General features: G+C 37.2%; 1 protein-coding gene across 4 annotated transcripts; it reads right to left on the reverse strand.

Moving 5' to 3' along the window:
* Positions 1 to 462: 462 nt before the first annotated feature.
* Positions 463 to 14,779, reverse strand: LOC144004685 (prolyl 4-hydroxylase subunit alpha-1-like). 4 transcript variants are annotated; one of them, XM_077502086.1, is made up of 15 exons: positions 14,687 to 14,779; positions 8,350 to 8,421; positions 7,877 to 7,973; positions 7,667 to 7,818; positions 7,450 to 7,587; positions 6,015 to 6,260; positions 4,409 to 4,560; positions 4,159 to 4,335; positions 3,995 to 4,065; positions 2,878 to 2,977; positions 2,710 to 2,763; positions 1,428 to 1,493; positions 1,268 to 1,336; positions 962 to 1,058; positions 463 to 863 (listed from the first exon to the last, which is right to left on the reverse strand). In XM_077502086.1, exons 2-15 carry the CDS (start codon positions 8,417 to 8,419, stop codon positions 793 to 795), a joined length of 1,560 nt encoding a protein of 519 aa, XP_077358212.1. In that variant the 5' UTR covers positions 8,420 to 8,421; positions 14,687 to 14,779; the 3' UTR covers positions 463 to 792. The 4 variants fall into 4 exon arrangements, with proteins under 4 accessions (XP_077358212.1, XP_077358211.1, XP_077358213.1 ...); XM_077502085.1 differs by lacking the exon at positions 14,687 to 14,779 and adding an exon at positions 9,327 to 10,550; XM_077502087.1 differs by lacking the exon at positions 14,687 to 14,779 and adding an exon at positions 9,081 to 9,317.
* Between the last annotated feature and the right edge of the window lie 2,124 nt (positions 14,780 to 16,903).

Raw genomic sequence — 16,903 nt, forward strand, 5'->3', positions numbered from 1 at the left:
TAAAATGAGCAAAACACAAATAAAAACATCTAAAAAAATAAAAATCAACTCTGAGAGCTCATCTGTGATAATTGACAAAGCCAGTCAGTTATAAAATTTTTGTGAAGAACATTTTATTTTCTACATGGGAAAACACTCGTTTTCAGGTACGACAGCAACTTCTGGATAATTTACTGCCCAATTATTTCACAAAGCCAATATAATGATCATGCATACAAATCTACATCTTATTTCAACTCATTTTTAAATGAATGAAATGATTTCATAGTAAATGTTGATGTATAATAGTTTATGTAATTCAAAAATACAATTTATATATATATATACATATATATATATACTGTGTATATATATATATATATATATATATACACACTGTATATAAAAAAATCATTTCTTAAACATAACACTAATTGCTGGTGTCCAGTTTCCTGAAAAAAAGCATTTCCATTGAATCAAACATTTAATAAGATGAAATATTTTAATGCGCTAATATCGTGAGTGACAAAAGTGCAAATACAAGAAATATTACAGGACGTCTGCTATTGTGCACTCCAAAACAAACTCTCACAAGTGAAAAACACAAACAGAGGGAAAAAAAAGGTAATTTTTTTTCAAGCAGCCAACAGGAAATTCATCTGAAAATATTCCAATAAATGATTCATCCGTGTTGGGGTTGCTCAAACAGAACCCGCCGGTTGCAGCTTGAGTTCTGCTTTTTCTTTCTCCAAAAAGAGGACGGTTGCCATGGTAACGGCGTCCAACTGCCATCGCCTGGAGATCACTTCCGGTTCAGCTGGATTCTTGCAGGCCGCAGCGCCTCCTGAACTCCTGTCCTCGCTCGTGCAGCCACTTGTTGGCCACTAGGGGAGGACAGAACACATGATACTTAATGATAGTTAATACAAAACTTTTTTTTCTCCCCCAATTTGAGCTATTTTGTTTGTTATGTTGAACTCACCCCACTTGCTGCCCACCAGGACGGGACAAGCGGCGTGCTGGGTCAGGTAGTCTCCCTTCCCGCTAAGCAGAAGGTTGTACCAGAACACGGCCGAACCCTGCGCGTGCGCAAATGTGCCATGAAAAAAAGAAACATTCTGTCACACACACATCCTGAGACACGTTTGACAAAATTGAATATTTTTGACGTTTCACAAGCAAAATGTTAGAGGCCAGTTGACCGTGTACCTAATCAAGTGGCTGCTGTGACTGATTTTTTTTTTTGGGGGGGGGGGGGGGGGGGGGTGCAACAAAAAAAACAGCAAACCATTATAGGCCAGGCAACAGCGCCAACTCTGGGGAAGACAGTAGCGCCCCCTGCAGGCACGTTGCTTATCTGCAGCAAAAATAAGCGAACCATTGGCGATATGCAAAATTGCTGGGAAAAAAAAAAAAAAAAAAAAAGAGCTCGTGTATACTTTACTGACATAAACCAGGAAGGTGGCAATTCGGTTTCCTGTGCCCAAATTCGCATAAGGTTCAGGAACGTCATCCTGCAAAAATATGACAAGGTTCAATCTCACACAAACTACATTGGTGGTAATTTATTATTATTCCATCCATCCATTTTCTTGACCGCTTATTCCTCACAAGGGTCGCAGGGGGTGCTGGCGCCTATCTCAGCTGGCTCTGGGCAGTAGGCGGGGGACACCCTAGACTGGTTGCCAGCCAATCGCAGGGCACACAGAGACAAACAACCATCCACACTCACAAGCACACCTCGGGACAATTCAGAGCGCCCAATTAACCTGCCATGCATGTCTTTGGAATGTGGGAGGAGACCGGAGTACCCGGAGAAGACACGCAGGCACGGGGAGAACATGCAAACTCCACCCAGGAATGGCTGAAGCCTGGACTCGAACCGTAGCCCTCAGAACTGGGAGGCGGACGTGCTAACCAGTCACCACCGTGCCTCCATTTATTATTATTATTATTATTATTATTATTAGTATTATTATTATTATCATTATTATTATTATTAAGATTCATGCTGTTTCCACAAAAATCTGCCAAAATTAAAATGTTTAAAAAAAAAATTTTTTTTAAGCGGTAAAAAGTTGCAAATATCCAAATCCACAGGGTCCAAACCGAATATAAAGTACATTTGGGTCACTTTCACAGCATTTATCAACAACAGTAAATATCCCACTAGGTGCCATTTTGAAAATTAATTTTAATGATGAGTATTTCAGTAATTGGCAGTTGCTTTCAACTGGTAATAATAATTATATATATATATATATATATATATATATATATATATATATATATATATATATATATATATATATGTGTGTGTGTATAGGAAAAAATACATTAATAATATATACGTCTAAAAAAAAATTTGAATGGTTTTTATACCAAAATGTGTCCCACCTCATGCAGTTTTCTGAATATGGCAATTCCATGTTTAGATCTACGTATGGATTTTTTTTTCTCCCGTGATGTTGCAATCTGTGATTTGAAGTGCCAGGATGTGGCGGGCGGCCGTTTTGCATTCACAAGGGGCAGTTGGCAAAACGGATGGAATCGTTTCTGAGGTATGAATATTAGGAACGTGTCACATCAATTCACATGATTTTCACCATTTATTATGAAGGTACAGTTTAATTAAAGAAGGCTTTTTATGGAGTAGTTTGTTCAGGTGACGTTTGCATTCGACTGCCGTGAAAATGAGGCGTCAACGCGCAGCGAAGGTGATTAATTTACCCCTTGAAAGTCGATATGAGGCTCGTACTGTCCTCCGACACCGTAGTTGGCCACCTGCACAAGCAAACGGGTAAAAAAAACAAAACGTTGAATTCTCGCAACTGTGTTGATTTGTTTTTGGTCATTTTGGATGTTGAAGGCGAAGGAACGGGAGGAATGTGTGTTCACCTGCCAATCTTCGGCGGTGGACGTCTCCAGGCCGGTGATGACGCCCATTTTCCTGACCAGCCGGGTCACCCTCTCATGCACGCTATCGTTCAGCCATGCACTGAAGAGGAGGAAGAGTGAGTGGCTAGAGAAAGTCTACACACCCCTCTTGAAAGGTCAGTTTTGTTTTGTTTTGTTTTTTGTCATTTTATGAAAAAGTTAATAATAGGATTTTTAATCTGTAGGTTAGAGAGGGAGGTCAAAATAAGCAAAAGTGTGCACACCCTCTCAAGAGTTATGAAATAATTTACCTTTGCTTCATCGGCTAAGACATCATCAGGTTAGCAAAATAGGATCACATCATATTTTTACTATGCTTAATGTTATTTTATTTATTTATTTCAATTCTAAGCATCCATCAAGGATGCTCGTTTATGAATAAATATAAATCCAGATTAATTTGGTAATAATTGAAATCACGATTAAGATGATTTATTTATTTATTTATTTTTTGGGGAGGGGTGTAAGAAAATGTTTAAACATAAAAAAAAATATTAAGACAAATACATTTCTTTGAAAAACTATAATTATTCAAGTTTCTTTTGGACCAAACAAGATTTATTAAATTAGTTATGTTAATGGTTTTTTTTTTGTTTGTTTTATAGTTTTTTTTCTATATATATATACACATTTAAACAACTCAAAATTAGTATTAATAATCTTTTATTTTTGTTTATGATTATGCCAATTGTGTAATTATGCAGTGTAATGATTGAAATTGTAATTGGATTTTTTTTTTTTTTTTTATTCTAAGCATCCATCAGGGCTACTCGATTATGAAGAAAATATGAATACGATTAATTTAGTAATAATTGTTTTTTCGGTACAAGAAAATGTTTAAACAGAAAAAAATAAGACAAATACAGTATTTATTAACTAATTATTATTAAAAATTATCTAAAAGTTTTTAAAAAGGTGCAAATATATACATTTAAACAACTCAAAATTAGCATTAAATCTTTTATTTTTGTTTACGATTATGCCAATTTTGTAATTGCAGAGTGTAATTGAAATTGTACTTGAATTTGGATTTTTAATTCCAAAAAAATGAACAAAAATACAACTGAGTGGTCCTTACTTTTGGGAGATCCTGGTCTGAACTGTGTAACTTTGCTCCGCCTTGGCATCTCTGACTTTGGATCGCATGAGCTAGTTCGGCCGCCGCACGCGATTATCAACAAGAGACACGTCAACTCGTTTGGCAAGGAGCAGAAAAGACGCCTTTTCAAAATAAAAGCTCACTTTGGGTTTGGCCACCCCTCTGATGATCGCCATGTCGTCGTCAGACACCACGTCGTGATAGCGGACGATGCGGGGAATGTCCCACAGGTCTTCTTCTTTGGCGGGTGCAATCAGGAGGTTAGGATGGCGCTTGTTGTCATGGTAACGGCAGAAAAGGCGGCTCGCTCGGCGCGGCGTCTGTCGGAAAAGACGAGTTCCGGCATGCGTGGCGATTTAAAAAAAAAAATTTGTGGCGGCGGCGTCTTCTCACCATCTCGACGCTCTCGCCGCGACACAGCCGCTCGTACACGGCGTTGTACTCGGCGCGGCCCTTCAGCTCCGGTGTCTCTTCGCCCGTCTTCTGTTTCTCCAAGTGGTACACAAAGTACTTGAGATTCTTGTTGCCGCGCTCGTTTTCAGGATCTTAAAAAAAAAAAAAAATTGCGCTTGTTTATTAATTTGACAAGCTTTTGGATTTCTAATGTCAATATCCTCCTGTTCCCTCCATGCCTTAATTTTTTTGAGTCATCATTTTGATGATATGTGCTTTTATTTGGCGCACTTCCGGCAATCCAGGAAGTGCTATCCACTAGAGGTGGCTTTACATCTAACAGAGAGATGCTCACAAAAAAAAAGGTCCGTGATTCCAACGTGTTAGATCATTTTATTAATTTGACAAGCTTATGGATTTCTAATATCAACATAATGATCCCACCATACGTAATTTTGATATTTTGCTTTTATTTTGGCGTACTTCCGGCAATCCTGGAAGTGCTATCCACTTAAGAGGTGGCTTTCCACCTAACAAAAAGATGCTCACAAGAAAAACAACACATGATTCATATGGAGGACCAAAACTGCCAAAATTCAAAATAAGTGACTAAATAAATGAATAAATAAATGACCAAAATGAAGGAATGAATGAATGAATAAATACATAAATAAATACCCACAAGCGAAAATAAAAACGAGTCTAAAAAAATATAAATCAAAAATTAAATACAAATGTATTTATTTTTGTAAATATATTTTTTTGTTCTTTTTCCATTTTTTAAATATATTTTTTTAATTATAATTTTATATGTTTTTATTTTCACTTTTAGTCATTTATTTATTTATTTAGTCTTTTTTTTAATTTTTTTTTTATCTTGGCAGTTTTGGTCTGTACTGCCAAGTATATTCAAATGAGGGGCGGGTCGTGGGTTGGATTCCGCCATTGCAAATAACATTTATAACATTTTGACTTGGCTGTACTGACCAAAACTGCCGAAATTAAAAAATAAATGACTAAATAAATAAATAAATGACCAAATCAATGAATAAATACATAAATGCCCAAACAGTGAAAATAAAAACAGATGTAAAAAAATCTATAATTCAAAAATTAAACACAAATGTATTTATTTATGTAAATCTATATTTTTTTGTTCTTTTTTCATTTAGATTTTTTTAAGTTATTAATCATATTTTTTTGTACATGTTTTTATTTTCACTTTTAGTCATGTATTTATTTATGTAGTCATGTATTTACTTTGAATTTCGGCAGTTTTGGTCCTCGACTGAAATGCCGATTTACGTTGTTGCTGTCATAAGCGCCTATAGCTGGAATGGGGACAAGATATTTGTGTTGTTTCATTTGTTTTAATCGTGATTTTTTTTTTTTCATGACGCAAATAACTTGTATTAAAAAAAAAAAAAGTATTTGTATGTTATTCTCTATTAAAGTGAAGCTAATGACATCTTCTCATTTAACGCTACTAGCCTTTTGTGTTTGGATAATGTTTTCGTATCTATGACATAAAAGTTGTGTTGAAGCTAATATTTGACAACTTTTTTAAGGACTGTCATTTTATGTTTAGCGGCCATTCCCGACTCACCGATCTCCAGCAGCTGCTTGGTGGACACCAAGGCGCGTTCCAGATCTCCTTGCTGATAGAGCGAGAAGCTGTGGTAGTCCAGGAGGGTGACGGCGTCCACGCTTGCCGGCGTCTCACCCTCCCGCATCTGCTGCAGGGCCTGCCACATCCACAGCTCCGTGTGGTAGAAGTCGTTCGCCTTGTACGCCACCATGCCCAGGTCGTAGCAGTCGTCCACCGTCAGGATGCTCGGAAGCAGGGAGGTCCCTGTTGGAGGGGCGCAGAGACCAAGGTTATTTTACTCAACGAAAACTAATGGAAAAACTAACATTCAAAAAACAAATTCTTAAACGAAATAATTAAAAAACGAAAACTAACTGAAACGACATTTTATGTTTACAAAACTAACGATAATTATAGCACAAATGTCTTTCGTTTTAGTCTTTGGGAATTAATTTAATGCATGAGCCTTTGGGGATGATCTGAAATGTGATTTTAAGGAGATTTATTTTTTATATTAACTGGAATAAGGACGTTTGAAAGTGTGTCACACAGATGTGACACCATCTAGCAGCAGCCAATAGAAAAGCACCTTCATATGATGTCGCTCCCATGGTGTTTTTTAAATATTGTGCACAAGTAATACACATTTAAAAAAATAAAACTAATACTGAAACTAAAATTAAAAGTAAGCATTTATCAAGCAACTACAACAACAAAAAACTGAAACTACATTTTATGTTTACAAAACTAAATCTATACACATTAAAAAAACAAAAACTAATACTGAAACTAACTAAAACTAAAATTCAAAAAACAAATTAACAAAATAAAATGAAAATGAAAATAAACAAATGCTTTTTAAAAACGAAAACTAACTGAAACTACGTTTTATGTTTGCAAAACTAAAACTTTACACATTTAAAAAAACTAAAACTAATACTGAAACCAAAAATAAAAGTAAGCATTTATCAACTAACTAAAACTAATGAAAAAACTAAAACTAAAATTAAAAAAAAAATTGTAAACAAAATAAAATAAAACGAAAATACTTAAAAAAAAAAAAAAAAACTAACTGAAACTACATTTTATGTTTGCAAAACTAAAACTGTACGCATAAAAAAACTAATACTGAAACTAAACTATAAGTAAGCATTTGTGAAATAACTAAAACTAGTAAAAACTAACAGAACTACCCTGAAAACTAATTAAAACAAAAAAACAACAAAAAAAACTCAAAATGAACTAAAATGAAAAAAAAAAAAAAAAAAGAAAATACTCAAAATGAAATAAAATGAAAAATTCCAACACTATAATAACCCTGGCAGTGACCCGCAAAACAGCAAAAAAAATAAATAAATCCTCAGTCCTCATGCCCGGAAAATTGCTGACGTGGCTTGGTCGAGGCCGTCTCCTTGGCAAGGTGACGATATGTTGGTTGGCCCCGCCCTCTCACCCGGCAGCGCCCCTTTGGCCAGGGTGTCCGTGTCCAGCTCGTACGTGTCCTGCAGCCTCAGGAGGGCTTCGGCCACGCCCGTCTGGTCGCCCTCGTTGGGGAGCTGCTCCCTCCTGGCCGTCAGGTTGGACACGAAACCTGGAAAAAAAAAAATGAACAAAAACATCAAAACTTAATCCGACGTACGATTTGCGGACGTTTTTTTGCGCGCGGTCACCGTCGGACACGTTGCTGAGCACCAGACTCTCCAGGTCGTTCCACTCTCGGTTCATCCTTTTCACAAGTTTGAAAGCGTTGATGGGGTGGCCCAGGAAGCCTTCGGGGTCCCGGATGGCAAACGCCGACAGGTTGGACAGCTTCTCGGCCCACCTGAGGACACGTGCACATAATTATCGGGTCCGTCGCGACCTGACGGCGGTTGTCAAACCTTTTGATGGTCTCCAGTTTGTTCTCCTCCGCTTGGATGTAATCCTCCAACGAGGTTAGCAGGTCCTGCTCCGTGTACAGCAGGTTGGTCATGTGACCTGGGGTGGTGCCAATTGCCACATTTATTTGTTTCAAAGAATGTTTCAATGGCCTTCCTTTTCAACATATTTTTTTATTATCATCAGGTCGGGAAAAACGTGAGTAATTCTTTTTTAATATATATATTTTTTTAATGAACACAAAATGAAGAAAATGCCGATTTTTCGTCAACCCATGATACATAAATAATTATTCAACATAAACAAACCACTTTCATATCAGGCTAATCGATAGCATTAGCTAGCATAAACTTGCCTAATAACGCAAATATGTGCACTGGCACTTTATAGTACAAACGTGTCAGTACAGTTTGATGCAAATACTTCATCATAATGATGATAAAAATAATAATAGTGATATTTTGAGATGGCTCACCAATGGAAGAGTAATATTCATCCGCAGCTGAGGTGACGCTGATGAGGATCAACAAGTGAAAGACTGCCATGTCTAAATGGACAACAGTTTATATCATCATTATTAATTTTATTTTTTTTTTTAAATCAAATATTTTAAACGCCTTCTTTAACAGCTGAACTTTATTTGGGGTTAAGCAAAGCACAGCTCTCATCCTGTTGCACTTGCTAATTTTTATTTCTCCTCAGGAAAACATTTCTTTCTTTCTTTTTTACATATTTTTTTTCCTCGTATATATGTTAATTTTTTTTTCTCCTGAAGCGGCACATATGTGAAAGCATAATTGACGTCTCTGCATGACGCACATGAAATTGTTCTATCTTAAGAAGTAATTCCAGTTTATCAACTTGGTGGTCAGGCAATAATGTCACTACACCTTAAAAATAATTAACACCATGGTTATGGTTCCCATCCATAATTGTCAGTGGTGGGGCAAAAATACATTCAAACATTACTTATGATATTCAATTCCTCCACAAAATGACTACGTCAGTCAAAAAAAAAAAAAAAAAAAAAAAAAAAAGTCAAATGTCTTTTACTCGAACAATCACATTTCAAATTGGTCTCATGTTTAGGATCAAAAGCAACAACAGGAAAATTAACACGAATGATTCAACCAGTAGATTTAGGTATATGAAAAATCGACTACTTTAAATAGTAAATCCAAAGAATGTCAACGAATTGTGACGCACCTGAAGCGCTGAACTTAATGAAGGTGAAATGGAGCGGCCATCAAGTGGCACAAGTCGCTACAATGTGTCAGCGTGTTCGAGTTCCACTTATTACAATTGTTGCCGAGTTCAAAGTCGCCTCTGTAAGTGACGTTTTCACCAGTCGGTGTCCTCTTCGTCTTGCCATGCACCTGTTTCTGTTTTCTTTTTGTTCGTATTTTGTTTCTTGGCTTTTAATGTCAACTTAACGAGTTTGACTGGAGTTACCTGTCAGATCAATCACGTCATAGACGTACACAGCGGCCGTAATTTGCGCTTCATCATAGGTAGGTCTCGGCGCCATATTGGATGTGGCAAAATAAGAATCGTTTGTGGACTGCTGTGGCTCCGTTGGTAGCGCGGTTCGAAACCCGGCTTCGACTATTAGCTGTTAATGTACCTTTGGGCAAGGCACTGTGCTTCCAGGTCGACACGGTTTTAAAAATCAATAGAAAAAAGTGGCCCAAAATATGTCATCTTGTGTTTTTAAGTCATCGGACTTCTAATTAGCTCCAAATTGAGTTTCCTCTATCTTTCGTGAGTTTAATAGATCAAACAATCTAAGTAAAAATAAAAAGTTAAATAAATCACGATTGCTTTCCTGAGATGCGAACCAAGGGTCACGTTTCAATTTACTTTTGTAGTATGGAATGCTCACCACTAGGTATCACAAACTAGCCATCCAAAAATTAGTATCTGTCCAATCATGTAGGGAGGGAACAAACCTTCATTTGAATTGACTCTCTATTTAAGTACCGTTCTTGAATTTTCTTACAATAAGGCGCAATGTTAATGTTAAAATGCTACAGTAGCTTACAATGCGAATACAGTATTTAGGTAGTGTAAAAATAAATACATAAATAAATAAAAAATGTAACTCTTGTACACAAAGGTCAGAGGTCATTGTGCCTCATCATGTTGACAGGTAGATGACTACATCTCTCGATGAACGTGTGGAATCTGGTACGTGTCAGCAGTTTGGGCTTGGGGGCGGAGTTCTCCTTTTTTCCTGCTTTGCCCTTGACTTGTCCACTCAGGAGCTCAGCATGTGATGTGTCCGTGCCGCATCGACTGTTTTGACGCCAGTGGCGGCGTTAAGTGGATGGAGCCAGCTCAGCGGCATGGCTGGGGCACAATCTCGCTTTCCAGCCTCCTCCGACACAGGATTTGGATTGTATATAATGCTGACAACCTTTCCCCCCCTAGAAAAACTACAAGTAGCGTGAACACAGTATGTGTTATTTAGCTCGTGACTAACTTGTCCAAAGGTAATGCTGCCCCTTGATTGGAGTTTTGAGTTAGCGTAAGCGAGTTGTGGACGTACGCAATACGCTGACGGTGGAATGGATCTCAAGAGAGCCTTAATTGAATCTCATTTACTTCGAAGTACCTGAGGAATCCTTTTAATGCAATCTTGGGGGCTCACTTCCTTAAGTAACTTAACCCAAGGAAATGATCCGCAAGCAACCGCCTCATCGATTCGCTGCTTTTTGCTGATTTTAATTAGAACAAATCTCCCGTTAAGGATTTAAACCACTGAATATATGACTGGATAGCCGATAGCCCGTACACGCCCATGCAAGCCGTTGAAGTCACAGGGCGGCCATCTTGCTCCTCCCCATCTCTCGATTAAAAAAAAAAAAAAAAAAAGTGGACGGTTTGTGTTGCTTAATCATCTTTTGTTGAATCACAGTTATAATTCTTTAATAAAAAATCAAGTTTCCTCCTGTAAACATCATTAAGCATATAATTTATACATTTATTTAAGGCAAGTTTAAAATGTCTGAAGTTCTCTTATTAAAAACATCATAAATCATGCTGCTTCTACTAAGTACTGTCTCAAATGTTCTCCAATTTGGATATTGTAAATGTATAGGATCGTATGCCGACAAATGTTTCTTGGGAGAAGCAACATGGCGGCCTCAAAGGTCTTGGCCTATCAGCTATCCAGTCATGTAGTTCAGTGATTTCAACAGAGTAATTTTGGAAACTAAAATGCTTACTACTTACTGAAGCTACTACACAATATTCCAATATTGAGATTCATTATATTGATATTTTGGGTTTTAAATTTTTAGAAATGAATCCAAACAGGATGAGCGTGAACTACGAAACGTCTATCTTGAATTCCAGAGGGCTGACATCCAATTCAGGTGAATATTTTCGGAGTTACAAGTTTAATAAAGTCAACAAATAAACAATCAATTCATCAGATGGTGCAAAAAAGCTTCAGAATATATAACCGTTTGATTTTCGTCTGCAGTTCCATTGTCAGCCGGACGCCATGAGAGGACCGCCACCATGCTTGAGGTCAAATTAAAAAGTCAGTTGCTTCGGACGCTAAGCTCCTCCTCCTCGCTCCTCCCACTTTGGCGTCCCATCCCCCTCCTCCTTTTCTCTGCTTTCCAATCCGAGGAGGATCCTCCACAACAAGCAGCACTTTTAGCATCTCCCGGACCAGCATCATCATCATCATCATCATCATCAGCGCGTGTTGACACCACCACCATGGCGGCGGCCGGCAGCTCCCTCACGGCCGCCTTCTTGCTGTGCCTGCTGCTGGGCTCCGTCTCACTGCAGCCGGACGCCAAGGAGACGGAGACGGAGATGGAGACGGCGGCGCAGAGAGCAGACGATTGGACGGAGGACGAGCGCTGGAACCGCTTCCGAGACGTGAGTGTTGCCTTTGGGAGCAAAAGCATGCGCGCGCGTCCGCCGCTGCACAGTTGAGGGCGAATAGGTTTCAAGTTTGTGCGTCTCACTTTCGTTAAATGTCGGGCTGGCAAAATTTCGAGTTAATTTAAAGTTCCTTTCATGCCACTATTTATTTATTTATTTTTTTTAATGCGCGATTTATGACCATTCGTTATTTGGAAAGGCTGTACTGTACAATCACAATCACACATCCACGTCAAAATTTAGTAGTAATATACGTAATAATAATGCTAGTTGTATTTTACAATTTGAAAAATGTGCAGAATTTCACAAGTTACTTCATGTTAAAGATTGGAGAACTCTTAATATTAAAATGAAAAATGCACTGAGCTGTCAGTTTGTTTATGAAATAGCCATAAGCCATATTCACATTCATTGCATCATAAACACAGCTCCAGTTTTGAGTTAACAGTTCATTTCTTAATGCAATAATATTCTCCTCTGTCCGAAATCTTTTATATATCGTTTGTACTCGTCTAGTACTATTTTGATACCACACATAATTAGCAAATATCGGGAGATGGTCCGTTGTATCATTAATCAGGAGACCACTGTTGTAGTTCACACTCAGAAATGAAGACAGAGGACCCGAGAGCGAAACGGAGAGGCGTTTGGAAATGGTTTGAGGAGTGTTTTTTTGAGTGGTGAGCAGGATGAAGTTTGGAGATGTGGGGTCAGTTATTTGGGACATATTTAATTTTCGTAGACTTCCAGCTCCTGTAATCTTTCGATCATCTTGGTTTTGATCTCCTGTGGTGAGCTCCCTTGTGTCTTGATAAGGACTTTGCAATCGGCGGTCCAGGTCGCCATAATTTTCCCATCTTTCTTCAGTTGACGTGCCTTTCTCGCGATTTCAGCATTCTTTTTGGTCAGGTTTTCATTTAGAAAGACATTCTTGCCTTTCAGTTTTGGGCCTTGCTTGAGGAGTGCAGTCTTGTTTTTTCTGTCTCTAAGTTTCATGAAGACCATTGGTGGTTTTCTCCCTCCAGATGGAAGTGTGTAGCACTCTTGGATGTGCTTCGATTCCACTATTATTCCCGAGTTTGGTTATCACCTGTTGCTGCACTGATTCATTATCAGGATTTAGGTCAGAGTCCTCATCACTTCTTCTGGCCGCGGCTTGCGCATACGTGCGCGGCCTGACTTTGATGCCGATGATAATAACATCATTGATACGAGATTTTAGGTCAAGCTCATCTAGCTGTTCCTGCAAGATGCCAATTTGCAGGTCTTTCTTTTTCATCTCCTCCTTCTTGTAACGTGGCTTCGCAATTGTGTACATGTTAGATGGATGATGTTGTTGTTGTTGTTGTTTTATGCTCCTCTCCATTTCAAGAACTTTATTGCCAAAAACGATTGCTTAGAAATCTCTGCGATGATAAAACTCAATAGGAATTTTTGTGAACGCAGTCCTCATTCATTCAGGAAGCTGCGCGTGAGAAGCAATCACACGCCATTTGCATTAAACGATTACGATGCAATAAATGTGTTTATTCAAAAAGCTTTCAACTTTAAAGGCCCTTGCACATAAAAAAAGATGCAATAATCCTTCATCTCCAAGGTGGCCATTTGTGACAAAAAAGAATGTTGTCGCCTGCTTTGCGTTTTTTCACTAACCTGTAGGGTGCGATATTAATATGAATTTCATTATCACTGCTTGGTTTCAAACCATAAAATCAAGTAAAAAAAAAAGAAAATGTTTGCTCTGTGAGGCTATTCATAAGTTTGCTTTGAGTATTATTAGCATGCTAACGTACATCACATCACACTCCCATACAGTGTTCCCTCGTTTTCCGCTGGGGTTAGGTTCCAAAAAATACCCGCAATAAATGAAATCAGCGAAGTAGTTAGCTTTATGTTTTACAACTCTTATAAATGTTTTAAGGCTCTAAAATCCCCGACCGCACAATTTAGACACTTTTCTCATTGAGGCATTTACATGTTCTCACATTTCTCTCTTGTTCAAACATTGACAATGTTCAAACCTTCATAAATTTTATAAAATGGGTATATTACTGTAAAAAAAAATATGCAAAATTGCACTTAAAAAAAAATACGCAATACAGCGAGACCGCGAAAAGTGAACCGCGTTATAGCGAGGGAAGACTGTATTTAATCATTTATTCATATGAAAGATCATTCGCAGGTGCAATTCATCAATATTGGTTGGATTATTCTGCTCTGATCTTGCATCACTTTATGAGTCACTCACAACGCTCATGTCAAAGTCGAGCTAATTTTGTCAAAAAAGTTTCCGGTAAAGTCCAAAAAGTCATTAACAGTGAAATTCTTGTTTCCGGCTTTGATGCTCTCAAAGCTCGCTTTGAGAATGTACCTAAAATGTCAGCTTCTTTTTCTTTGCAAGCCCATTTGGCTAAAAGTACAATGCACATTAAAACAAGTCAAAAGCTGTCAAATACTTGAAAATGGATGAAAGTACAATATTATTTATACTTGACTCTTCCTATCACTGAAAACAAAATCTGATGACAGAGCTCCAAACACTCTGTTAGCTTTTGAGCGTCTAAAATGATTCCCCAAGGAAATTACACATAAAAAAAAAAAAATACAATTATGCTACGATGGCTGAAAAATCACACGCTTTATTCTCATTTGTTATTTTTTTGTTTGTTTTAATTACTGCTGGCTGTTTTCGAGCATTCCGTTTTGTATTGTTACCATTTTAGAGCTTTTTTTTATGGATTTTTTTTTGATGTTCTATTAATCCAATCGAGCAAAACATGAACAAGTTTGATCTGGTTTCATTCTATGAAACAATTAAAACCTTTTAGGAGTGTCTTTATAGTAGCCTAAAAATAATAATAATAATGCATTTGTATATCAAGAAAATTGATCTGATATGAGGAACTCACCAGCTGTTGTCACGCTCGCACTGTTGAGTTGAGTGTCTCAAGCTCAACTTCCCTTCCTTCTCCTGCGATTGTGATCCGCGCCTTTTTGACATCAAAGACCCTTCTTGTACTCTGTGCACTTGCGGCCTTTATGACACAAACATTCGCTAACTCACGCATACACTTGTGCTAGAACTATTCCAACACGTCCTTTCCAATATTCCTCATTGATTGGCGTTTTAATTTGCCTTCTTCGTCGTCGAGCATTGCTGCCATCTACTGGTGGTTGTGCATCATTTAAAGTTTGAAATCACACCTTTTCATCCGAGACAAAAAAATGAGTTGAAAAATGAGTGTGTAGTGCTGTTAATTTGCAGAGCCGGAAATGGATCCACACTGCAAAGTCATTGTGAAATGGCCATCAAAAATGTCGGCATATTTCCTCATATAGTGGGCATTTATTTAATTAATTGCAAATGGGATCATTTGTCTGCGATTGGTTGGCAACCAGTCCAGGGTGTCCCCCGCCTACTGCCGAAAGCCGGCTGAGATAGGCACCAGCACCCCCCGTGACCCTTATGAGGAATAAGCGGTCAAGAAAATGGATGGATCATTTGTTTTCCCCATCGATATATCACGTGCAAGGTTATTTTAGTGAAATAAAACTAACGAAAAAACTAAAACTAAAATTCATAAAACAATTTCTTTCTTTAACGAAATAAAATAAAAATGAAAATGCTTTTTTTTTTTTTTAAAAAAGAAAAATAACTGAAACTACATTTGATAAAAATGTAAGTTTATAAAATGAACTATAAAGACAGCAAAAATGTCCTTCGTGTTCATTTTTGGTAATTAATTGAATGCATGATCCTTTGGAGATTATTTTTAATGTGATTTGAAGTCGATTTATTTTGATATTAACCGGAAGAAGGACGTTTGAAAGTGTGTCACACCGAAGTGACGTCATCTCACAGCAGCCAATAGAAAAGCACCTTCAGATGATGTCGTTGCCATGTTGTTGTTTTTTTAATTATTGCACACGAATCATACACACATTAAAAAAATAAAATAAAACTAATACTGAAACAAAACTAAAACTAAGCAGTTATTAAATAATTAAAACTAATTAAAAAAACAAACAAACAAATAAAACCACCCTGAAAACTAATTAAAACTAACTAAAATAAAATACTCAAAATAAAAATGAAAATTTTCCAAACTATAATAACCCTGATCACGTGATGGGATGTCTCGCCAAAGGTGGTGATGTCTATTTGTAGGAGTAACTTAACAACATATTAAAAGAGAGTGTGAGGAAATGAGGGGTGTCAAAATTAGTGTATTAATTTAAAGTTCCTTAAATGGCACATTATCATTTTTTCCCCTTCATTCACGATTTATGAGCGCCCCTTACTTGGAAAGCCTGCACTGGGGGAATTCCAGTCACATTCACATCAAAATTTTAGCAGTAATTAATGTCATAATAACGCATATATTTGTGGAGATTGGGCTCAAGATGTTTTGCAATTTGAAAAATGTGCAGAATTTCACAAGTTGCTTCATGTTAAGATGAGATAACTCTTCATATGAAAATGAAAAATGCACTGAGCTGTCAGCATCGTCTTACAAATGCAATTATGCCATCTAGTGGCAGAAAAATGACCTCAACCCAAATCAATATCACATTTGTTTTTTTCCAGTACAGGACATCTTTTTCATTTTAACTCAATATTATGAAATTACTGTATCAATGACTAAAAGATGGAACCATATTTCTATTAGTTTTATGTTTTATGTTAAGAACAACATTTCATTGTACATTTAGAACAGAAATCAAATTTGCAATTAATCGTGAGTTAAGTATTTAAATGATGTGATTAACTCATTGACTCAACACTATTTTCACAGAAGCAACCCCATTCACTTGTGGATGTTTTACTGGATTTTGACTGATTTTTGCAAGGCTCACACAATATTGTGTTTTATTGCTATGAAAACATGGAACCTTACAGTAGAAAGATTAGAGTCTCTCCTTTCATCAGGAAAAAAAAGTATATATTTCTATCTGTTTACGTTTTGCATCAATTAGCATTAGAATATAGCTAAGTTTCATCATTTTTCACAATTTATTTAGAATTGTGAGTAATTGAGCTTTTTTCAACAAGGTCCTGGTTGATCTCTTATACTCTGCTGCCACCTGCTGGTCGTTTGTGTAATAACTACCATTTCTTCAACCGT

The sequence above is a fragment of the Festucalex cinctus genome, chromosome 17, assembly GCF_051991245.1.
Source record: "Festucalex cinctus isolate MCC-2025b chromosome 17, RoL_Fcin_1.0, whole genome shotgun sequence".
NCBI lineage: Eukaryota > Metazoa > Chordata > Actinopteri > Syngnathiformes > Syngnathidae > Festucalex > Festucalex cinctus.